Genomic DNA, 26,497 nt, shown 5'->3' with positions numbered 1-26,497 from the left:
CTCTACCGGTTTTACATCTTTCTAAAATCTGTCAGTATTTTCTCTCCTCTATCTCCCAGAGGTTAATGGGAGGCCTACAATATACCCCCACATTGTGATTTCACTTGTCCTATTCCTGAGATCTACCTATACTGCCTCGCTGCACGAGTCTTCTGGTGTATCCTCACTCAGTACAGCTGTGAGACACTCCTTTACCAGTAATGCACCCCCCCCAGCCCTTCCTATGACACCTGAAGCATCTAAATCCTGGTACATTTAGCTGCCAGTCCTGTCCTTCTTCCAGCCAAGTCTCTGTAATTGCAATAATATGATAGTTCCAAGTACTAATCAATACTCTGAGTTCATCTATCTTGCCAGTTATACTTATTGCACTGGAAGAATTTTTCCACCTTTGGAGCTGATACATGTTGACTATTACAATTCCAAGTATACACAGATCAATATTACCATATGCAACAATATTCTCAACCATGGATGTATTTGAACTTTTGATTCCCAGTTCCAAAGTTTACTCCAAAAACTGGGATCACACAACCTCTCCAAGTTATAAGTCATACAACACCAGGTTATCTTCCATAGATAACAAGGTGCAGAGCTGGATGGACACAGCAGGGGCAGCTCACACATGAAAACAGAATGCTTGTGAAGTTAGCCAAGCCCCAGCCGCTAGCTTGGGTTGGCTTGAACTCAATCAGCTTTGAGGATAATTTAAAATGCAAACCCTTATTTGGAAGAAATGAGGTAAACCTCATTGTTCCCCAACCCCGCACGGCCCGTTTCTATCTCCTTCCCAAAATCCACAAACCTGCCTGCCCTGGTCGACCCATCGTCTCAGCCTGCTCCTGCCCCACCGAACTCATCTCCACCTATCTGGACTCCATTTTCTCCCCTTTGGTCCAGGAACTCCCCACCTACGTCCGTGACACCACCCACGCCCTCCACCTCCTCCAGGACTTCCAATTCCCTGGCCCCCAACACCTCATATTCACCATGGACGTCCAGTCCCTGTACACCTGCATTCCGCATGGAGATGGCCTCAAGGCCCTCCACTTCTTCCTATCCCGCAGGCCCGACCAGTCCCCCTCCACCGACACTCTCATCCGCCTAGCTGAACTCGTCCTCACACTCAACAACTTCTTTTTTGACTCCTCCCACTTCCTACAGACGAAGGGGGTGGCCATGGGCACCCGCATGGGCCCCAGCTATGCCTGCCTCTTTGTAGGTTACGTGGAACAGTCCCTCTTCCGCACCTAAACAGGCCCCAAACCCCAACTCTTCCTCCGGTACATTGATGACTGTATCGGCGCCGCCTCTTGCTCCCCAGAGGAGCTCGAACAGTTCATCCACTTCACCAACACCTTCCACCCCAACCTTCAGTTCACCTGGGCCATCTCCAGCACATCCCTCACCTTCCTGGACCTCTCAGTCTCCATCTCAGGCAACCAGCTTGTAACTGATGTCCATTTCAAGCCCACCGGCTCCCACAGCTACCTAGAATACACCTCCTCCCACCCACCCTCCTGCAAAAATTCCATCCCCTATTCCCAATTCCTCCGCCTCCGCCACTTCTGCTCCCACGATAAGACATTCCACTCCCGCACATCCCAGATGTCCAAGTTCTTTAAGGACCGCAACTTTCCCCCCACAGTGATCGAGAACGCCCTTGACCGCGTCTCCCATATTTCCCGCAACACATCCCTCACACCCCGCCCCCGCCACAACCGCCCCAAGAGTATCCCCCTCGTTCTCACACACCACCCTACCAACCTCCGGATACAACGCATTATCCTCCGACACTTCCGCCATTTACAATCCGACCCCACCACCCAAGACATTTTTCCATCCCCTCCCCTGTCAGCTTTCCGGAGAGACCACTCTCTCCGTGACTCCCTTGTTCGCTCCACACTGCCCTCCAACCCCACCACACCCGGCACCTTCCCCTGCAACCGCAGGAAATGCTACACCTGTCCCCACACCTCCTCCCTCACCCCCATCCCAGGCCCCAAGATGACATTCCACATTAAGCAGAGGTTCACCTGCACATCTGCCAATGTGGTATACTGCATCCACTGTACCCGGTGCGGCTTCCTCTACATTGGGGAAACCAAGCGGAGGCTTGAGGACCGCTTTGCAGAACACCTCCGCTCAGTTCGCAACAAACAACTGCACCTCCCAGTCGCAAACCATTTCCAATCCCCCTCCCATTCTCTAGATGACATGTCCATCATGGGCCTCCTGCAGTGCCACAATGATGCCAACCGAAGGTTGCAGGAACAGCAACTCATATTCCGCCTGGGAACCCTGCAGCCATATGGTATCAATGTGGACTTCACCAGTTTCAAAATCTCCCCTTCCCCTACTGCATCCCTAAACCAGCCCAGTTCGTCCCCTCCCCCCACTGCACCACACAACCAGCTCAGCTCTTCCCCCCCACCCACTGCATCCCAAAACCAGTCCAACCTGTCTCTGCCTCCCTAACCGGTTCTTCCTCTCACCCATCCCTTCCTCCCACCCCAAGCCGCACCCCCAGCTACCTACTAACCTCATCCCACCTCCTTGACCTGTCCGTCTTCCCTGGACCGACCTATCCCCTCCCTACCTCCCCACCTACACTCTCTCCACCTATCTTCTTTACTCTCCATCTTCGGTCCGCCTCCCTCTCTCTCCCTATTTATTCCAGTTCCCTCTCCCCATCCCCCTCTCTGATGAAGGGTCTAGGCCCGAAACGTCAGCTTTTGTGCTCCTGAGATGCTGCTTGGCCTGCTGTGTTCATCCAGCCTCACATTTTATAATCCTAAAGGTGTCCTTGGAGTGAGCCTGTAGTGGAAAGACACTAGCTCATCAGTTGAGCTAAGAATCAACAAGTACAAGATACCACAGTTTGAGAAGATAAGAGGAAAGGATGAAAAAATGAAGGATTTCTGTGCGCCATCAAAAAACCCCAGACAGCAACCTTCACAAAGTCCTCGACATCACACTTGGAAGGGTGGAGAGGACCACAAAACTTGGAAAAATTGCCTGGCAAGGGGGAGCATCTATTCTTGATGTATTAGCTTTTATTTTAGATGACTGTTCAGGAAACATCATTTAGAAAATTTAATGGATGTGTGCTTGGAATTTAGCCTTCTATGTACTGCATGCTTGCTGTTAATCTTTTCTTAAACAGTATGAATTGTATGGCTATTTTAACAAAACGAATAAAGTTGGTGATTCGTTGATACAGATTTGACTCTTGTCCTCTTTGTGCCAAGCCAACAACTGTTGTCAAGGACGGCAACACAATCTACTGGTTTTATTATCATTGAGACTATCATTTTCAATTTCAAATGAGTTGGCATAAAAAATCCCAGCTGCGATGAAGCAGTTTCAGTTCATGGCCACAGACCATTGATCAGAGTCTTTAAATAAAAACAAAACGCCAGTATCATTACCAAAATTGCGACCACAACCCCTCTCTCTTCTGTAACCCTCAGAATACATTTTCACTGACTAGCTGTTACCTCTAAATCAAATATTTGCTTCATGAATAGGGCATATTCTGAATTAAATTCTTTCTTTCGAGGATCCAAAATGTCATAATTGCTTTTTTTGAGATTTAAGTAGATATTCTGGTATTTTATTGCGAGTATCTCGATCCCTTCAATTGTAGAATTCTTCAATGCAGAAAATGTCTTTGATGTTTCAACCATTTCTGTGATCTGTAAATGAAAATGAATTTTCATCTTAAATTTGAACAATTGTAGAAAATTTCATGTTTATATCTATTCCATGAATGATTACACAGTATTCAATTCTGGCTATAAGGTTACAAATTAAGTCAATCCAGATACACGTGGGAAAAATGTTATTTGCCACTCACTATGGATGTCACAGGAGTCTGTTTCTTGAGGGGTTCAAGAATATTTGCTTAACTACTGTCTGTTCTATGCTTCAAAGGTGTAGGAATCACCTTAAGAGGAGAAGAACCTGACTCAGATATCCGAGGCTTCCCTTGACTTACTGTGCTGTGAACCCACGAGTGAAGGCTATTATCCTGACTTGACACGGACCTGCAGACAACTACGGTTTGGTTCATAGGTTTTCTCTACACCAAACTGCACAGCAAAACAGCAGTAATATGAGCCTGGTATTTCTGTCTGACGGGACAAAGCACAAAACGTCAAGTCAAGATAACAAAGTGTGGAGCCGGATGAACACAGCAGGCGGCCAAGCAGCATCTCAGGAGCACAAAAGCTGACATTTCGGGTCTAGACCTTTCATCAGAAAAGCTCCCTGCCCGGTCCATACTCTTCTCCAACCCCACCATACCCGGCACTTTCCCCTGCAACAGCAGGAAGTGTTACACTTGCCACACCTCCTCCCTCACCCCCATCCCAGGCCCCAACATGACTTTCCACATCAAGCAGATGTTCACCTGCACATCCGCCAATGTGGTATTCTGCATCCGCTGTAACCATTGTGGCTTCCTCTACATTGGGGAAACCAAGCGGAGGCTTGGGTATCACTTTGCAGAACACCTATGCTTGGTTCGCAATAAACAACTGCACCTCCCAGTTGTGAACCATTTTAACAACCCTTCCCATTCCTTAGACGACATGTCCATCCTGGGCCTCCTGCAGTGCCATAATGATGCCACTTGTAAGTTGCAGGAACAGCAACTCATATTCCGCTTAGGAACCCTGCAGCCCAATGGTATCAATGTGGGTTTCACAAGCTTCAAAATCTCCACTCCCCCCACTGCATCCCAAAACCGGCCCAGCTCGTTCCCACCTGCCTAACCTGTTCTTCCTCTCACTTATCCCCTCCTCCCACCTCAAGCCGTACCTCCATTTCCGAACGACTAAGCTCATCCCACACCCCCCCTTGACCTATCCGTCCTCCCCAGACTGACCTATCCCCTCTCTACCTCCCCACCTATAGTCTCCTCTCCACCTATCTTCTCCTCTATCCATTTTCAGTTCACCTCCCCCTCTCTCCCTATTTTATTTCAGAATCCTCTCGCCATCCGCCTTTTCTGATGAAGGTCTAGGCCCAAAACGTCAGCTTTTGTGCTCCTAAGATGCTGCTTGGTCTGCTGTGTTCATCCAGCTCCACGCTTTACAATGACATCAATGGCATCAGTTACATCAATGACCTTCTCTCCATCATAAGGTTGGAAGTGGGAATGTTCATTGATGATTGCACAATGCTCAGCACCAGTTGCAACTCCTTAGACACTGAAGCAGTTTCATGTTCAAATGCAACGAGATTTGGGGAATATCCAAACTTGGGCTGACATATGGCAAGGAACATTTGTGTCACACAAATGCCAGCAATAACCATCTCCAATAAGAGACAATCTAACCCACAACCCCCTGACATTCAACGGTGTTACCCTCACTGAATTTGTTTACTATTAACATCCTGGAAGTTACCATTGACTAGAAACTCAACTGGGCTTACCACAGGAACACAGTGGCTACAACAGCAGGTCAGAGGCTAAGAAGACTGCAGTGAGTGACTCACCTTCTGACTCCACAAAGTCTGTCCGTCATCTACAAGGTAAAGGTCAGGAGTGTGATGTAATACTGCTTACTCGCCTGGATTGGTACAGCTTCAATTATTCTCAAGAAGCTTGACTCCATCCAGGAATAGCAGCCCACTTGATTGGCATCACATCCACAAGCATCCACTGTCTCCATCAACAATGCTAAGCAGCAGCAGTGTGGAGCTGGATGAACACTGCAGGCCAAGCAGCATCTTGGGAGCATAGGGCTCCTAAGATGCTGCTTGGTCTGCTGTGTTCATCCAGCTCCACGCTTTACAATGACATCAATGGCATCAGTTACATCAATGACCTTCTCTCCATCATAAGGTTGGAAATGGGAATGTTCATTGATGATTGCACAATGCTCAGCACCAGTTGCAACTCCTCAGACACTGAAGCAGTTTCATGTTCAAATGCAACGAGATTTGGGGAATATCCAAACTTGGGCTGACATATGGCAAGGAACATTTGTGTCACACAAATGCCAGCAATAACCATCTCCAATAAGAGACAATCTAACCCACAACCCCCTGACATTCAACGGTGTTACCCTCACTGAATTTGTTTACTATTAACATCCTGGAAGTTACCATTGACTAGAAATTCAACTGGACTTACCACAGGAACACAGTGGCTACAACAGCAGGTCAGAGGCTAAGAAGACTGCAGTGAGTGACTCACCTTCTGACTCCACAAAGTCTGTCCGTCATCTACAAGGTAAAGGTCAGGAGTGTGATGTAATACTGCTTACTCGCCTGGACTGGTACAGCTTCAATTACTCTCAAGAAGCTTGACTCCATCCAGGAATAGCAGCCCACTTGAGTGGCATCACATCCACAAGCATCCACTGTCTCCATCAACAATGCTAAGCAGCAGCAGTGTGGAGCTGGATGAACACTGCAGGCCAAGCAGCATCTTGGGAGCACAGGGCTCCTAAGATGCTGCTTGGCCTGCTGTGTTCATCCAGCTCCACACTTTGTCATCTCGGATTCTCCAACATCTGCAGTTCTCATTATCTCTAGGCAGCACCAATGTATACTATATACAAGATGCAGAAGTTCACCTTCCAAACCCACAATCGCTTTCAACTAGAAGGACAAGGGTAGAAAATACAGGTCAACACCACCAACTGCAAGTTCCCCTCCAGGGTACTCATTATCCTGACCTGGAAATACATTGTGGTCCCTGGGTCTAAATCCGAGAATAATTGCTCTAAGGCACTGTGGGTCTATCTACAGCAAGTGGATAGTAGTAGTTCACAAAGGTAGCTCAAAACCATTTCAAGGACAACTAGGGACAGGTAATAAATCCTGTCCAGTCAGCGACTCCCACATCCCTTGAATGAATAGAAACATCATTATATAAACTGCTTTCAATGTGTTAACATCAATCTCTAAGTATGGTACAAGCACTGTACACGATACTCCAGTGTGGTCTTATCAAATTTCTGTATAATCGATTCATAACTGCTTACTCTTGCATTCAATTCCTCTTGCAATAAAACATTACAATCTCCTAGTAGTCTTGCTTAATTTTTGTTCCTGCAATCTAAACTTTTCTGACTAATGTACCAGGGCACCCAAATCTTTCCGCATCTTGGAGCTCAGCAACATGTGTTTTCGCTTCTTTTTATATGTCTTCTGCCAAAATGAACAATTTTACATTTTTCCACTTTACACTCCATTTACCAGATTTTTGCCCACTAATCTAACCCATACAAAGGCTCTTCAGGCTTCTTTACAAATCAGTTTCCTACCTATCCTTGTGACATCAGCAAATATAGCTTCCATTCCATGAGTCCCTTCATCAAAAACATTTTTATAAATCGTAGAGTTCAGACTCCAGCACCAACCCATGTGATGTATCACTTGTGACATCCTGCCAACCTTAAAAAGACCCATTTCTTCCAACTTTCCACTTCCCGTTAGCCAGCCATCCTTCTATTTATGCTAAATATTACCTCAACACCATGGGTTTTATTTTGCACAATAACTTAGTTAAATACATATCAGTAATGTAAAATATAATTTGTCTACTCATCACTGGAAAGATGGAAGCTGAGAGGCAACCTGATAGAAGTCTACAAAATTATAAGAGGCATAGATTGGGTGGATAGTCAGAGCTTTTTGATAGGATGGAAAGGTCAATTACAAGAGGACACAGATTCAAGGTGAGTGGGGCAAGGGTTTAGGGGAGAAGTGTGCAGAAAATTTATCACACAGGGGATGGTAGGTGTCGAGATCACACTGCTAGTGGCGGTGGTGGAAACAGGAACGTTAGCATTAAGCTATATCTTGACAGACAAATAAACGGGAGGGAACAGAGGAACAGAAATCGTGCATGGGCAATAAGTTGCGGATCCAAATAAGGATTAAGAATTGGCACAGGTTTGGTGGGCAATGGGCTTGTTCTTGTGTTGTGTTGTATTGTATTGTATTGCATTGATTTTCCTTAAATTCAATAAGATCATGGCTGATCCTTTTGACACTCCGCTCCACTTATCTGCCCACACACCATAACCCTTAAAAGGAAGATCTTTTAGATCGGAGATAAGGAGAAACTTCTTCAGCCACAGAGTGACGAATCTATGGAATTCGCTGCCACAGAATACTGAGAAGGCCAGGTCATTGAGTATATTTACAATTGAGATAGATAGGTTCTTGACTGTCATGGGGATCAACGGTTACGGGGAGAAAGTGGGAGAATGGGGTTGAGAAACTTATCAGCCATGATTGAATGGCAGAGCAGGCTCGATGGACTGAATGGCCTAATTTCTGCTCCTGTGACTTATGGTCTTATGGTCAGTAGGAGCAGAAACTCCAGCTTCTAGCTGTAACCAAGAGAGAGGAAAATATAGCTTCTACTTCCTCAAAGCTGCAGCAACTCCTGCTGAAATGTAACTAAAAATCCTTGATCTTTGAGAGCTTGACCACATGTATTCAGGTTGGTTCTGTTGTTTCAACTTAAAAGCCAAGGCCTCACAAGTTGATTATCCTCTCATAGTACACTTTTCACCTGTCCCCTATCTCTCTCTAAAAGAAACCAGGACAAAACGCACCTTTTAAAACCATAGCATTATCACATCTGTCTCATCTATAATACTCCAAGCATTAAAGTTCACATGGCCTTGCCATACTCCCCTGAAATACAACATGTGTGAACTCCCTCTGCCTTTGTTCCTTTATTGAACTATGTAGTCTCCATATTATGCTAATACTCTTTGCCCTCTGCCCTTGTTAAACTATTTTAAATTCTTTCCAACAGCACGAGCAAACCCATGTGTAAATTGGTCCCACTCTAGTCCAGATGCAGAACTCGTACAAAAACCACCTTCTCCAGAAACAATCCCTTTGATCTAAGAATATGAAACATTGCCTCCTGCACCAACTAGTATTTCAAGGCATAATTTGGGTAGGAGCCATATGCATCTACCTAAATGTTGGCATTTGACATTTGCCAACCCCTCATGAACATCATGCCACTTTTCTGATCCACTGGCATGCTGCTCAGGAACCACAGAGTTCCATTCAGGGTGCAATTGTATCTGGTGTTGAAAGACTGCTTCAAGGAGAGGCTACAATGACACAAATTGGACTGGAACATCCCAGGTTTATTGTTTGCTTCTTTAGTGCTCACTTACCTAGTATCTACTTCCATGCTGACAGCATCCATGCCTGACCTTGCTGTGCTAACGAGCACAATAATGCAACCAGGAAACTTGCTTTGCTGGTGAGTAGTTCTCAGTCAAAAAGGCTGGCATTGTGCTGTCTGCAATCTCACTTAGAATCTCTACAGTGTGGAAGTAGGCCATTCAACCAATTGAGAAAACACCAGCCCTCAGATGAGCATCACTCAGATCCAACCCTGAAACCTTGCATTTCCTATGGTTCATCTATCTAACACACACATCCCTGAAAGCTATGGGCAATTCAGCATGCCAGGTCCACCTAACCTACACATCTTTGGACTGTGGGAGGAAACTGAGGCACACAGAGGAAACCCACACAGACACAGGGAGAATGTGCAAACTCACCACAGACAGTCACCCAAGGGTGGAACCAAACCTGGCTCCTTGGTGCGAACCACTGACCCAGCAGCTTAAGCGGTAAAACATGCTGCAATGGCAGCAAGCAGACAGCTCATCTCAAAGTCTTAGGAGAGTTGTCTTCTTCAAAGTTATGCAGAAAACCATCCTTCTGGGTGCTTCAATACAGTAAATGGTAACTTCCAATACCAATGAAGGGGATTGGCCACAGTGAGGCATCCAGCTAGGGTGTTCTTTCTCAGAGGTTTTATGCCTCTACAGTTTGACGAGAGTCACTGTCAGGCTTGTGGCTCCATAGCAGCCGGACTGGTTTGGGGGCAGGGCTAACGCAGTCAGGGTGTGGACAGGCATGAGTCAGGGGTCTGGATACTTAGAACATAGAATAGAGCATAGAACAATACAGCACAGTACAGGCCCTTCGGCCTTCGATGTTGTGCCGACCTGTCACACCAATCTGAAGCCCATCTAACCTACACTATTCCATGTACGTCCCTATGCTTCTCCAATGACGACTTAAATGTACCTAAAGTTGGCGAATCTACTACCATTGCAGGCAAAGCGTTCCGTTCCCTTACTACTCTCTGAGTAAAGAAAAGAAGACCTAAAGAGAGAGCTCAGAAGAGCCAGGAGGAGACATGAGAAGTTGTTGGCGGATAGGATCAGGGTAAACCCTAAGGCTTTCTGTTGGTATTTATGGAATAAAAGAATGACAAGAGTAAGATTAGGGCCAATCAAGGATAATAGTGGTAAGTTGTGTGTGGAGTCAGAGGAGATAGGGGAAGCACTAAATGAATATTTTTCAACAGTATTCACTCGAGAAAACGACAATGTTATCGAGGAGAATACTGGGATACAGGCTACTAGAATAGGTGGGATTGACGTTCACAAGAAAGAGGTATTAGAAATCCGTAGGGTGTGAAAACAGATGTCTCCTGGGCCGGATGGGATTTATCCTAGGATCCTCTGGGAAGCCAGGGAGGAGATTGCTGAGCCTTTGAAATTGATCTTTAACTCGTCATTGTCCACAGGAATAGTGCCAGAAGACTGGAGGATAGCAAATGTGGTTCCCTGATCAAGAAGGGGAGTAGAGGCAACCCTGGTAATTATAGACCAGTTGTTGGTAAAGTGTTGGAAAAGATTATAAGAGGTAGGATTTATAACCATCTCGAAAAGAATAATTTGATTAGGGATAGTTGTGCCTTACAAACCTTATTGAGTTCTTTGAGAAGGTGACCAAACAGGTAGATGAGTGTAAACCGGTTGATGTGGTGTATATGGATTTCAGCATTCATTCGATCAGGTTCCCCACAATAGGCTATTGTACAAAATGCGAAGGAATGGGATTGTGGGAGATATAGCAGTTTGGATTGGAAATTGGCTTGCTGAAAGAAGACAGAGAGTGGTAGTTGATGGGAAATGTTCATCCTGGAGTCCAGTTACTAGTGGTGTACCGCAAGGGTCGGTGTTGGGTCCACTGCTGTTTGTCATTTTTATGAATGACCTGGATGAGAGCGGAGAAGGATGGGTTCGTAAATTTGCAGACGACACTAAGGTTGGTGGAGTTGTGGATAGTGAAGAAGGATGTTGTAGGTTACAGAGAGACATAGGTAAGCTGCAGAGCTGGGCTGAGAGGTGGCAAATGAAGCTTAATGTGGACAAGTGTGAGGTGATGCACTTTGGTCAGCGTAAGCGGAATGCAAAGTACAGGGCTAATGGTAAGATTCTTGGTAGTGTAGATGAGCAGAGCGATCTCGGTGTCCATGTACACAGATCCTAGAAAGTTGCCACCCAAGTTGACAGGGTTGTTAAGAAGGCATACAGTGTTTTAGCTTTTATTAATAGAGGGATCGAGTTCCGGAGCTATGAAGTTATGCTGCAGCTGTACAAAACTCTGGTGCGGCCGCACTTGGAGTATTGCATACAGTTCTGGTCACAGCATTATAAGAAGGATGTGGAAGCTTTGGAAAGGGTGCAGAGGAGATTTACTAGGATGTTGCCTAGTATGGAGGGAAGGTCTTACGAGGAAAGGCTGAGGGACAAGAGGCTGACTTCATTAGAGAGAAGAAGGTTGAGAGGTGACTTAATTGAAACATATAAGATAATCAGAGGGTTAGACAGGGTGGATAGGGAGAGCACAAGGGGGCATAGCTTTAAATTGAGGGGTGAAAGATATAGGACAGATGTCAGAGGTAGTTTCTTTACTCAGAGAGTAAGTCAGAGTGTAATACAGCATGAAAACAGGCCCTTCAGCCCAAACTGGTCCGTGCTGACTATGGTGCCCACTCAGCAAGTTCTAATTGCCTGCATTTGGTCCATATCCCCCTCTAAACACTTTCCATCCATGTACCTGCCCAAATGTGTTTTAAACGTTGTTTTTGTGCCTGTCTCAACCACCTTCTCTGGCAGCCCATTCCAAATATACACCATTCTCTGTGTGAAGAAGTCTCTCCTCACATCCTCCTTAAATCTGCCCCCTCTCACCTTAAATCTGTACACTCTAGTTTTCCATTCCCCATCCCTGGGAAAAAGACTACATGCATTCTTCCTATCTAAGCCCCTCATGATTTTATCCACCTCAGTAAGGTCACCGCTCATTCTCCTACATTCCAAGGAATAAAGCCCAATCCTGGCCAAACTCTCCTCAGAACTCAGGACTACTATTCCTAGCAACATCCTTGTAACAGTAAGGGCATGGAACACTTTGCCTGCAACGGTAATAGATCCACCAACTTTAGGTACATTTAAGTCATCATTGGATAAGCATATGGACATACATGGAATAGTGCAGGTTAGATGGGCTTCAGATCGGTATGACAGGTCGGCACAACATCGAGGGCCGAAGGGCCTGTACTGTGCTGTAATGTTCCATGTTCTAATACACATGAAATTGATAGTTTAGGCTCATTCAGTCTTTTAACAATCTGCCAATTTTAAAAATAACACTCAAGCTAAACTTTTAGATCAAGATCACTGAACTTTCCCGACTGTCCTGTTATCCTTTCTTCGAGAGAAACTGTATTTGCTTCTGACATTAGTCAGATCTTATAAAATTAACCTAAAAAACTATCAATTTAGAGCATAGAACATAGAACAGTACAGCACAGAACAGGCCCTTCAGCCCACAATGTTGTGCCGACCATTGATCCTCATGTATGCACCCTCAAATTTCTGTGACCATATGCATGTCCAGCAGTCTCTTAAATGACCCCAATGACCTTGCTTCCACAACTGCTGCTGGCAATGCATTCCAAGCTCTCACAACTCTCTGTGTAAAGAACCCGGCTCTGACGTCCCCTCTATACTTTCCTCCAACCAGCTTAAAACTATGACCCCTCATGCTAGCCATTTCTGCCCTGGGAAATAGTCTTTGGCTATCAACTCTATCTATGCCTCTCATTATCCTGTATACCTCAATTAGGTCCCCTCTCCTCCTCCTTTTCTCCAATGAAAAGAGACCGAGCTCAGTCAACCTCTCTTCCTAAGATAAGCCCTCCAGTCCAGGCAGCACCCTGGTAAACCTCCTCTGAACCCTCTCCAAAGCATCCACATCTTTCCTATAATAGGGCGACCAGAACTGGACGCAGTATTCCAAGTGCGGTCTAACCAAAGTTTTATAGAGCTGCAACAAGATCTCACGACTCTTAAACTCAATCCCCCTGCTAATGAAAGCCAAAACACCATATACTTTCTTAACAACCCTGTCCACTTGGGTGGCCATTTTAAGGGATCTATGTATCTGCACACCAAGATCCCTCTGTACCTCCACACTGCCAAGAATCCTATCCTTAATCCTGTACTCAGCTTTCAAATTCGACCTTCCAAAATGCATCACCTCACATTTATCCAGGTTGAACTCCATCTGCCATCTCTCAGCCCTTCTCTGCATCCTGTCAATGTCCCGCTGCAGCCTACAACAGCCCTCTATACTGTCAACGACCCCTCCGACCTTTGTGTCGTCTGCAAACTTGCTGACCCATCCTTCAATCCCCTCATCCAAGTCATTAATAAAAATTACAAACAGTAGAGGCCCAAGGACAGAGCCCTGTGGAACCCCACTCACCACTGACTTCCAGGAAGAATATTTTCCTTCTACTACCACTCGCTGTCTTCTGTTGGCCAGCCAATTCTGTATCCAGGCAGCTAAGTTCCCCTGTATCCCATTCCTCATGACCTTCTGAACGAGCCTACCATGGGGAACCTTATCAAATGCCTTGCTGAAGTCCATATACACTACATCCACAGCTCGACCCTCATCAACTTTTCTAGTCACATCCTCAAAAAACTCGATAAGGTTTGTGAGGCATGACCTACCCCTCACAAAGCCGTGTTGACTGTATTTGATCAAGCCATGCTCTTCCAGACGGTCATAAATCCTATCCCTCAGAATCCTTTCCAACACCTTGCAGACGACAGACGTGAGACTTACTGGTCTGTAATTACCGGGGATTTCCCTATTTCCTTTCTTGAAGAGAGGAATTACATTTGCCTCTCTCCCGTCCTCAGGTATGACTCCAGTGGAGAGCGAGGATGCAAAGATCTTCGCAAGTGGCGAAGCAATTGCATTTCTCGTTTCCCAAAGCAGCCGAGGACAAATCTGGTCCGGGCCTGGCGACTAGTCAATCTTAACGTTTGACAAAATTTTCAGCACATCAGCTTCCTCTATCTCTATCCATTCCAGCATGCACACCTGCTCTTCAAAGGTTTCATTCACTACAAACTTCGTTTCTTTCGTAAAGACAGAAACAAAAAACTCATTCAGGGCTTCCCCTACCTCCTCAGACTCCACACACAAGTTCCCTATGCTATCCCTAATCGGCCCTCCTCTTTCTTTGACCATTCTCTTATTCCTCACATAAGTGTAAAATGCCTTTGTGTTTTCCCTGATTCATTCTGCCAAGCCTTTCTCGTGCCCCCTCCTGGCTCTCCTCAGACCATTTTTGAGCTCCTTCCTTGCCTGCATGTAATCCTCTCTAGCTGAACTTGACCCTAGCTTCCTCCACCTTATGTAAGCTACCTTCTTCCTTTTCACAAGAAGCTCCACCACTCTCGTCATCCAAGGTTCCTTTGTCTTACCCCTTCTTGCCTGTCTCAGAGGGACATATTTACTCATCACTCGCAACAACTGTTCCTTAAACAGTCTCCACATGTCTATAATAAGATAATAAAATGTGAGGCTGGATGAACACAGCAGGCCAAGCAGCATCTCAGGAGCACAAAAGCTGACGTTTCGGGCCTAGACGCTTCATCAGAGCCTCTCTGATGAAGGGTCTAGGCCCGAAACGTCAGCTTTTGTGCTCCTGAGATGCTGCTTGGCCTGCTGTGTTCATCCAGCCTCACATTTTATTATCTTGGAATTCTCCAGCATCTGCAGTTCCCATTATCTCCACATGTCTATAGTTCCCTTACCATGGAACAATTGCTCCCAGTCCATCCTTCCTAACTCATGTCTAATCGCGTCATAGTTTCCACTTCCCCAATTAAATATCCTCCCATTTTGCCTAATCCTCTCCTTCTCCATAGCTATGTAGAATGTGAGGCAGTTATGGTCACTATCACCAAAATGCTCTCCCACCACAAGATCTGATACCTGCCCCGGCTCGTTTCCGAGCACCAAGTCTAGAATGGCCTCTCCCCTTGTCGGCCTGTCAACGTACTGCGTTAGGAAACCCTCCTGAACACACCTTACAAAAACAGCTCCATTCAAATCTTCTGCTCGAAGGAGGTTCCAATCAATATTAGGAAAGTTAAAGTCATCCATTACAACAACCCTACTGCGTCCACACTTTTCCAAAATCTGTCGACCTATGCTTTCTTCAATCTCCCTGCTGCTATTGGGGTCCTGTAGTAAACCCCTAACGAGGTGACAACTCCCTTGCTGTTCCTAATTTCCACCCATACTGACTCAGTAGGCAGATCTTCCTCGACAATGGAAGCTTCTGTAGCTGTGATACCCTCTCTGATTAGTAGTGCTACACCCCCTCCTCTTTTCCCCCCCTCCCTATTCTTTTTAAATGTTCTAAACCCTGGAACATCCAGCAACCATTCCTGCCCATGAGAAACCCATGTCTCTGTTATGGCCACAACATCATAGCACCAGGTACTGATCCATGCTCTAAGTTCATCACTTTTATTCCTGATACTCCTTGCATTAAAGCAAACACAATTTAACCGATCCCTTGGTTCCTTCCCACTAGCTGGTCTACCTCTTGCTACTGCCTCACCTGCATCAACTCTCACCTCCGGTATACAGCTCAGGTTCCCACCCCCTTGCCATACTAGTTTAAACCCTCTCAAACCACTCGAGCAAGCCTTCCACCCAGGACATTGGTCCCCTTCCAGTTCAGATGCAACCCGTCCTTCTTGTACATGTCCCACCTTCCCCAAGAAGGCATCCCAATTATCTACATAAATGAAGCCCTCTGTGTTTTCTGAACATAAAATTAATCCATGATTATGCTGAACTAAAAGCAAATCAATGCCTTTCAAAGTTTACTCCCTGTCATAATCACCAAAATATAAACAATCATCCATTAACACTCCATTAATAATAACTGTTCTCAGCCAGCCAGTGTATCCTCTAAGTTAATGTTACCTTCACTGTAAACTCTTCACTGATCAATTCTGACCTCCTATAGGAAAGACAGACAACAACACAGTAAGGAATCAATGCCAAAAAAGGTTTGTGGTGAATGGGACAGCCTACGACAAGACTTCAACAGGCAGCCAATTCTGCTGCAGGAAGTTTAAGATGTCTTTGACATTTCCTTTAAGATGTCACTTAAATTAGCTTTTTTTTGATCTCCTTGTGAATTCATATCGCTCTAATTCCTTTAATGACAAGTTTTTCTTATTTTATGATTGTGGTTAAAAACAGTACGGCTGTTGCATAGAAACGAAGGCCATAAACTGTAACACTTTTCTTCAGGATTTCATTTTACCTTTTCTAGTCTCTTGCAGAAGACATCAAGTTTACCAAATATGTACATTTCTGACACATCAAATGGAGTATCTCGCACTGTTTCAGTTGTTTGCTTCTTAGTATTCTGAAAATATTTGCGATATTCTGCTAACAATTTTTTACATTCCTGAAAAGCAAGAACAGAAGGTCACTTAACATGTAATCAAATTATTAGATATTTCTCTGATCCACTGGAACCAATAAGATGGAGATAAAAATTAGATCCCTGACCTAGCAACATTTTTTTCTCATTTTTTAAAGATAAGTATTCTCTTACAAAGACTATATTCAGATACTCAATATAGTTGACATGGAATTTCACTTCATGTGCGTGTAGTTGGAGATGTGGGTGCACAAATCAACATGTTATTCTGATAACAAAGTGTGGAGCTGGATGAACACAGCAAGCCAAGCAGCATCTTAGGAGCACAAAAGCTGATGTTTCGGGCCTAGACGCATCTGATGAAGGATCTAGGCCCGAAACGACAGCTTTTGTGCTCCTAAGATGCTGCTTGGCCTGCTGTGTTCATCCAGCTCCACAATTTGTTATCTCGGATTCTCCAACATCCGCAATTCCCATTATCTCATGTCATTCTTATAATTTATTTTCATAGTACTATCTGACAAAATGTAACTAGACCATTGAATTCTATCTTTGTAGTTTACCAACCATCTGATTTTGTGAAATAGATCAGTTCTCTTAATCAAAAACACCAGTGTATGGTTTCATCATATCAGCTTTCATATTGAGCTCCAAACTATTCTCAATTGGAATCAATTCTTCTATCACTTTACCATAAAACACAAGATGTCCTGTTTCAGTACTGACACTGCAGTCCATTTGGTATAGGCTTACCTAAAGTAGATGTACTGTGAGAAGTTTGCTGGTCTATAGAGAACAGAATGGTAGTCCATGAAGATAAGTTCCTCGCACTTCAACCCCTGTGTCAGAGCTTCAGGATGAAATCCACCAGGTCAATATTTTCCCTCCCAGAACTCATGTTATGTTAACCAACTTAAAACACTGCTTTACAAGAATATGTCAATTTCTTGAGTTGTGTTCTAGCTGCACACATCTAAGCAAATATTGAATCGCACCTTGATTAAATGTCCACATGATGTAAAATTATGTGAAAATTGATTTTAAAAAGCTTGAAAATAAATTTGTAAAATTATGAATGAAAAACCAATAAAAATAAAGCATGTTAACTTTTGACAGCCGATGTGAATGACAATGTGATCAAAACTTATGTATCTGATAGAATTGCAAAACTATTTATTTTGAATAAATAGAATATCCAGACACTGATCAGTGTCTGGTATGCACCACATTCATATGGCTGGTATTATGGCCATCTTCAAAGTATAAGTATGCCTTTATGACACATGTTCATAATATCATTGCTTTTATTTGGCTCATTCATGGGGTGTGAATGTTGTTGGTTGAGCCAGCATGTATAGCCCATTCCAGATTCCCTTGAGAAGTTGGTGGTGAGCTGACTTCTTAAGCCACTGCAGTCAATTTGGTATAGGCTTACCTAAAGTAGAAGGAGCTGGAAAAACTCAGCAGGTTTGGCAGCATCTGTGAAGAAAAGTCAGAGTTAACATTTCAGGTCCAGTGACCCTTCCTCAGGGACCTCATTTTTTTTTCCACAAATGCTGCCAGACTGGTGGAGCTTTCTGAGAAACTTCTGCTTTTGTTACTGATTTGCAGCAACCACAGTTCTTTTGGTTTTTATTTCGTACAATACTCTAGGTGTTGCCTATCCAAAGTCTTATAAAGCTGTAACATGACATCCTGGCTCATGTACTCAATTCCCTGACCGATAAAGGCAAGCATACCACATGCCTTCTTTATCACTCTATGTACTTGCAGGGCCACTTTCAGGAAACTATGGACTTGAAGCCCAAAATTCCTCTGTACATCAATGCAGTTCAGGGTCAGGAACTGTATACTTTACCTTAATACTCCTTAACAAACCGGTCATGCAAACTCATTAGCAAACAGGATTAAGGAGAATCCCAAGGTCTTTTATACATACATAAAAAGCAAGAGGGTAACCAGAAAAAGGGTTGGCCCACTCAAGGACAAAGGAGGGAATCTGCGTGGAGCCAGAAAAGGTAGAGGAGGTCCTAAATGAATATTTTGTGCCAGTATTCACCAAAGAAAATGAATCAATGGAGGATGATTTCAGGGAATGGAGTGTTAAATTTCTAAGCCAGGATGCTGTTAAAAAGGAAGAGGTGTTGACAATCTTGAAAAGTATTAAGGTAGATAAGTCCTCGAATCCTGATGAGATCTATCCCAGGATATTGAGGAAGGCAAGAGAACAAATTGCTGGAGCACTGACAGACATCTTTGTACCCTCTTTGGCCGCAGGTGAGGTCCCAGAGAACTGGAGAATAGCTAGCGTTGTCCATTGTTTAAAAAGGGGGTCAGGGATAATCCAGGAAATTACAGGCATGTGAGTATCTTGTCGATGGTACAGACGTTATTTGAAAAGATTCTCAGGGACAAGATCTGTACGTATTTAGAAGCAAATTGTCCGATTAGCAATAGACAGCATGGATTTGTGCAGGGCAGGTCATGCCTCACTAATTTAATCATTTTTTCAAGTGGTGATGAAGATGATTCTAGAGGGGAAAGCAGTTAATGTTGTCTACGTGGACTTCAGTAAAGCCTTTGACAAGGTCCATCAGGACAGACTGGTACAAAAGGTGAAGTAACATGGTATCAGAGTGAGCTGATAAGATGGATACAGAATTGGCTTAGTCATAGGAGACAGAGGGTAGCGATGGAAGGAATGGAGGGTTGTGACTAGTGATGTTTTACCTGGATCAGTTCTGGCACTTTTTCTATTCATGGTCTACATAAATGATTTTGAGGAAAACGTAGTAGGTCTACTTAGTAAGTTTGCGGACAATACACAGATTGATGAAGTTGCCAATATGGAGGAGAATTGTCAGAGGATATAGCAGGATATAGGTTAATTGGAGATATGGGCAGAAAAATGACAGATGAAATTTAGAGATAATAAGGTGTAGAACTGGATGAACACAGCAGACCAAGCAGCATCAGAGGAGCAGGAAAGCTGACATTTCGGGCCTAGACCTTTCTTCAGAAATGGGGGAGCGGAAGGGGGTTCTGAAATAAACAGGGAGAGGGGGGAGGAGAATTGAAGATGGATAGAGGAGAAGACAGGTGGAGAGGAGGAAGACAGGTCAAAGAGGCAGGGATGGAGCCAGTACAGGTGAGTGTAGGTGGGAAGTTAGGGAGGGGACAGGTAAGCCCAGGCAGGACGCGGTCAAAGGGGCGGGATGAGGTCATAAGGTAGGAGATAGGGGTGGGGCTTGAGGTGGGAGGAGGGGATAGATGGAAGGAAGGACGGGTTAGGGAGGCGGGGGCAAGCTGGGCTGGTTTTGGGATGCTATAGGGGGTGGGGAGATTTTGAAGCTTGTGAAGTCCACATTGATGTCTTTGGGCTGCAGGGTTCCCAAGTGAAATATGAGGTGCTGTTCCTGCAAGCTTTGGGTGGCATCGCTGTGGCACCGCAGGAGGCCCAGGATGGAGTTTGATCAGGACAAAGTACAGGCAAAAACTATACAGTGAATGACTGAGCCCTTAGGAGTACAAATAAGCAGAGGGATCTGAGTGTGCAGGTCGACAGATCACTGAAGGTGGCAGGGTGGGTAGACAGAGTAGCAAAGAAGGGCTATGGCATGCTTGCTTTCAATGGGATGGAGAATGAGTAAAAGGATAGGCCAGTTATACTACAGCTTTATAAGAGTTTAGTCAGGTCACACTTGAAATACTGCATACAGTTCTGGTCATCACACTACCAGAAGGATGTGAATGCTTTAGAGACAGTACAGAAGTGGTTTACCAGGATGTTGCCTGGCATGGGGAATTTTAGCTATGAAGAAAAGTTGGACAGACTGGGTTTGTTTACTCCAGAATGAAGGAGGTTGAGGGGTGACCTGACAGAAGTTTATAAGATTGCAAATGGCATGAATGGCATGGAAAGTATTAGGCTTTTTTCCACAGCGGAGGGGCAATTATAAGGGGACACAGGTTTAAGGCACAGGGGGATAGTTTAAAAGAGATATGCCAGGCAACGTTTTCACACAAAGGGTGGTGAGTTTATGGCATGCACTGCCAAAAGAGGTAGTGGATGTAGGCACAATAACAGCATTCAAGAAGCACCTGTGAAAATGCATGAATAGGAAGGGAATAGAGGGATATGAATCATGTAGTGAAGTCAGTTTTAGTATAGAAGGGAAAAATGTGTCAGCGCAGGCTTGGAGGGCCAAAGGGCCAGCTCTAGTTCTGTAGTGTTCTATGTTCTTCTTTGTTGTTTGCATTTGACCTCTCAAAGTGCAGCACCTCACACTTGCCCAGGTTAAACACCAGCTACCAGTTCTCTGCTCAGATCTGTAACTGATCTATATCCTGTTGTATCCTCAAATCACAGCCTTACTCAAGAAACTTCAAAAATCTGGAGAATTAAACAAGAGAGACTTCCAAAAAATGAAACTAGATGGATCCAACACACCACGCTTCTACGGACTACCAAAAATTCACAAACCAGGAGCCCCCTCAGACCCATAGTCTCGCTACCTGGAACACCAACCTATAGATTAGCCAAGGAACTACACCAAAGACTAAAACACCTAGTAGAAGACTCCCACCACTCCATTCGCTCCACCCAAGAATTCCTAAACGCCATCAAAGACACCAAGATAGAAGAGGATGAAAAAATGGTCTCCTTTGATGTAACAGCCCTGTTCACATCCATCAACATCAACCTGGCCAAAGAAACACTGGCTACACTATTAGAAGAACCGAAGACACATACACTAGTCACCACCAACCTCATCAGCAAGGACAACATCATCAAGCTAGTGGACCCATGCCTCACCACCCACTTCACTTTCAATAACAAAACCTACAGACAAACCAACAGTACACCCATGGGATCTCCGATATCAGGGTTCTTAGCAGAGGCGGTAATGCAGAGACTCGAACAAACAGCTCTGCCAATCATCCAACCCAAACTTTGGGTCTGCTGTGCGGATGACACCTTTGTCATCACTAAACAAAACAAATTAGAGGAAACCTTCAAGACCATCAATAATACCCTTACTGGCATAACATTCACAAAAGAGGAGGAAAACAAAAACAAACTGCCATTCCTAGATGTCACAGTAGAGCGAACAGCCAATGGGGAACTTCAAACCAGCGTCTACAGGAAAACAACACATATGGACCAAATACTGAATGACAGGAGCAACCATCCCAACACCCACAAACGAAGCTGCATTAGAACATTATTCCAACGAGCCACCACACACTGCAGCACAGAGGAGCTACGCAGAGCAGAGGAAAATCACCTATACAGCGTATTCAAAAAGAATGGGTACCCTATGAACACAGTCCGCCGATTCCTCAGCAATAAACCCAAACAAACAGACAAAACGGGCTCAGAAACCATAACCACTCTTCCCTACATCAAAGACATTTCCAAAATGACTGCCAGACTACTCGGACCTCTTGGCATCAGAGTAGCCCACAAACCCACCAACACACTAAAACAGCAGCTAATGAACTTAAAAGACCCTATTACAGACAACAAATAAAACGAATGTCATCTACAAAATACCTTGCAAGAACTGTGACAAACACTACATTGGACAAATTGGCAGAAAGCTAGCCACCAGGATACATGAACATCAACTAGCCACAAAACAACATGACCCACTATCACTCGTATCCTTACATACAGATGAGGAAGGACACCACTTTGATTGGGATAACACATCCATCCTAGGACAAGCCAAACAGAGACACGCACGAGAATTCCTAGAAGCATGGCATTCCAACCGGAACTCCATCAACAAACACATTGATTTGGAGCCCATCTACCACCCCTGAGAAAAAGAACAGGAAATGACATCAACAACACAGGAAATGGCATCACCAACCCAAGGAAACCTAACCAGATAAATAGAAAGCGGGACATAACACCAGCGCTTTGTCGGAGGCTCACTGATGATGTTACCTAGAATGGTGACGAAACGTCTGAAAACTAACCTTCCAGCTCAGCGAGCAAACTCACATCTAGAACCTCAACCTGAGCTACAAATCTTCTCAAAACTCGCTAGTTCAATACTTTTATCCATCATTAATATATATATCACGACAGCAAAGGTCCCTGTATGGTTCCCTGTGGAACACCACTAGTCACTGACCTCCAGTCAGAAAAACACCTTCCACCACTACCCTCTGTCATTATGGGCCAGCCAACTCTGAATGCACATGGCCAAGTCATGGTTGATTCCATGCATCTTAATTTTCTGGATGGGCCTACAATGGGACACCTTGCCAGTAGCCTTACTAAAATCCATGTAGACAACATCCGCTGCTCTACCCTCACTGGTCACCTGTGTCACTTGCTCAAAAAAATCAATCAAATTAATAAGACATGACCTGCCCTGCATAAAGCCAGATTTACTGTTCTTAATTAGGCCATAATTTTCTAAATATGTATAAGTCCTAACCCGAAGAATTCTCTCCAAGAGCTTCTAAACCATTGATAATCCGGACGATGATAAGCATCTTGTGTGTTGTTGGTGCTTTGTTTATCCAGGTGAGTGTGGAGTATTTCATTACATTTCTGACTTAGCTTTGTATATGAAGGGCAGGCTGTATTATAACATGTGACCAAATGGGATAAATCTCATACTCCATTTTACATTGGAAAATGGGAGATATAACATTGTAATAGAAAGATGCTTCTCTGTTGTACCCAACAGCTTAATGTTAACCCTGATAATTATATATCTGAAGAATGTAATGTTTGTATATATATAATTGTTAATTCTAATAAATGTGTGTTGAACAATTCAAATACACAATATCCCATAGCCAGTGTCTTATGCTGTGGTAAGTAACATAAACATCGCTGAGTCAGGTAATATACCCTGTTGGAGACAAACCCACACCATGGCAAGCTATACTATAGCTACTTATAAAAGGCTCCAATATGTTGCTGGTTAATATTTGGAAAACTCATTGAAGAGACAACAAGACAATAGCTTTGAACAACAAAAGATTTTGAACAGAGGTAAAGTTTCTCATCCTTAAGTAACACCTTCTCTGAGTACAGACAACTATGACAAATCTGTGGATAGGGTACCAATCACCAGGGGAACAGAATTATTTTAGTTTGTAAGGTCTTTCAAGATAAAAGCAGTTTCTAATATTGCCTAATTTAGAAAAAAGACCGAAGTGCACTTGTGACCTGTTATGCAAAAGGTGGGAAGCTCGAATGCGTTCTTCCTGAAAAATGACCACAGAATAACAGAACTGTTATGGAGCAGAAACTGTGTCATTAGCCCATTGTTACCACATCAGCTATCTGAGAATTTTCACTTAGTGCCAATTTCCTGCCTCTTACCCATAATGTTGCACATTGTTTCTATTTAAATGATGATATAATGCCATCTTGAATGCCCCAAATGAACCTGCTTCTGTCAAACCTTCAGGAAGTGCATTCTGCACCCAAATTGTTTTTGTGAGAAAGTTATTTTTCCCTATTAACTCTGTCAAGATGACTCATGATTTGGTAACTTCTCCCAAATCTCTCCTCAGCTTTTTCCTCTCCAACTTCTCCAACCTATCCTCCTGAATGAAGTTTCTCATTCCTAGAATTTTTCTTATAAATCTCTCCAGCACTCATGTAACTCCAATTTTCTCAGTGAAGTCTAAATAATGTTCCATATAAATTTGGCATAAAATCCCTGTTCTTTTACTCTATAACCCTATTAATGAGGCCTAAAATATTGTGTGCTTTAATCCAGAAAAATGGAAAGGAGGAGTAGGCCATTCACCACTTCAAGCCTGCAGAACCATTCAATATGATTCAATATAATCTAGCCTGTGTAGACCAATAAAGAATTGGAGAGGTTGAAGAAAAATAATTATGACCATGGGATGTGGACATTAAGGATGAAGACCACAAATAGGATACAATATAGGTGCATGAAGAGGCCATTTGGCCCTTCAAACCTGCTCTGCTGTTCAATATGATATTGGCTGATTATATAACTCAGTCCGCTGTTCCTGCTTTCTCTCCGTATCCTTTAGTCCTATTAATCCTAAGAATTACATGTATATCATTCTTGAAAGTCATGTGGTGCAGAAACAGGCTGTTCAGTCCATTATGCCCAGCTATCTAAGAATCTTTTCTTAGTGCTAATCTGCTACCTTTCCCCATAACACCATTCATTGTTCTTGTTGCTCAACAGTTCTCTCTACCTGATTGGCAATATTAAATGACCTACACACATATTTCCAAAAGTCTCTCTGCTCCTGCACACCTTATAGATTAATACATTTTAATTTAAACTGCTTTTCTATGTTCTTTGTACCACAGTATATTACTTCATGCTTTCCTGCATTGAACCTCATCTGCCATCTATGCTCCCACCGCACCACCTCTGAAGTACTACACTGTCCATTTTATAGTTTATCATTCACCCAAGGTTTGCTGTCTGCAATCCTTGATATTATCCTTCACATACATGAGGAAAAGAAGAGGTCCAAACACCGACTTCTGGGGAGCTTCCATACAAACTTTCTTCCAGCCCAGAAAATATTCATTAGTACACGAGGTGGTACAGTGGTTCAGTGGTTAGCACTGCTGCCTCACAGCAGCAGGCACCTGGGTTTGATTGCAGCCTTGGGTGACTGTCTATGTGGACTTTGCTTGTTCTCCCCGTATCTGCATTGGTTTCTGCCGGATACTCCAGTTTGGTCCCATTATCCACAGTTGTGCAAGTTAGGTAGATTGGCCATACCTAACTACCCTGTAGTATCTAGGTGTTCAGGCCATGGAAAATGCAGGGTTTCAGGAGTGGGTCTGAGTGGGATGCAGTTTGGAGGTTCAGTACAGACTCAGTGGGCCGAATGGCCTCTTTCTGCCAATCTTTCAGTCAATTCTATATACACATTGCTTATATCCGTTCTATTTCATGACCTACAATGTCCTTCACAAATCTATAATGTGACATTGTATTGAATGCCTTTTGGAAGTCCGTGAACAACACATCAACAGCCTTGTCCACATCAACTCTCTTGTCACCTTTTCAAAACATGCCACTAAGTTAGTTAGGCACAAATCTCTTTTAACAAATCCATACTGACTCTTCCAAGTTAACCCATATTTTTTCCTATGACTATTAATTTTATCCCAATGCTCCAATGAAAGCAAAATACTATGAATGCTGGAAACCTGAAACAAACGCAGAACATGCTGGAAAAACTCAGCAGGTCTGGTATTCTCCGTACTGAGTGAAACTGAGTTAACAAAAAAGTCCAGTTTGATTCTAGTTCTTTAGCATTCTCTGCGTTTGTTTCAGTCTCAGCTCTTGTTCAGGTGCAACCTGTCCAGCTTGTACAGGTGCCATCTTCTTCACAGCTAATCTCAGTCTCTCAGGAATCTAAAGTCCTGCACATATTTCCAACTATGCATTCATTTGCCTTATTGCCCTATTTTTGTATTCACTTGCAAGAGGAGCTGGGTATATTCTGGAGATTACTAAATTTGTGTAATTTTCTACCCGGATCCCTGAATACTGATAGCAGAACGACATCCCCCTTAGATGCTCTGTGATATCCTTTACCCTGGCACTAGGGATCCTTCCTGGAATTACATCGATGGTCACAAGAACACTTGTTTGTTTCTCTAACTAATGAATCCCCTACCACTACTGCTCCTGCTTTCTTCTTCCTCCACTCCTGTACAGTTAAGTGGTTTGCAGCACCTGAAGCCTGGCTCTGACCACACTCACTCCATGAACCAAAGACCTCATTAACTTCCAAGATAGAAAATCAATTTGTGAGTGGAGCCCCAGGGGATTTCTGTGCTCCCAGCCAGTTGCTATCAGACTATCTGTTCAGTCATCC

At 44.0% G+C, this 26,497-nt stretch overlaps 1 protein-coding gene across 1 annotated transcript in view; it reads right to left on the bottom strand.

Moving 5' to 3' along the window:
* LOC125452340 (dynein axonemal heavy chain 8-like) overlaps nt 1–26,497 on the bottom strand; it is a 1,165,100-nt gene that overhangs the window by 941,666 nt on the left and 196,937 nt on the right. The window contains exons 12-13 of the mRNA XM_059645122.1: nt 16,511–16,657; nt 3,501–3,698 (exon numbers count right to left, since the gene is read on the bottom strand). Of these exons, the coding sequence (XP_059501105.1) occupies nt 3,501–3,698; nt 16,511–16,657 (345 nt within the window). The remainder of the gene's footprint in view (nt 1–3,500; nt 3,699–16,510; nt 16,658–26,497) is intronic.

Source organism: Stegostoma tigrinum, chromosome 4, assembly GCF_030684315.1.
Source record: "Stegostoma tigrinum isolate sSteTig4 chromosome 4, sSteTig4.hap1, whole genome shotgun sequence".
NCBI classification, from domain to species: Eukaryota; Metazoa; Chordata; class Chondrichthyes; order Orectolobiformes; family Stegostomatidae; genus Stegostoma; species Stegostoma tigrinum.
The sequence above is the reverse complement of the archived record's forward strand: the minus strand, read 5'-3'. Positions and strand labels throughout refer to the sequence as shown.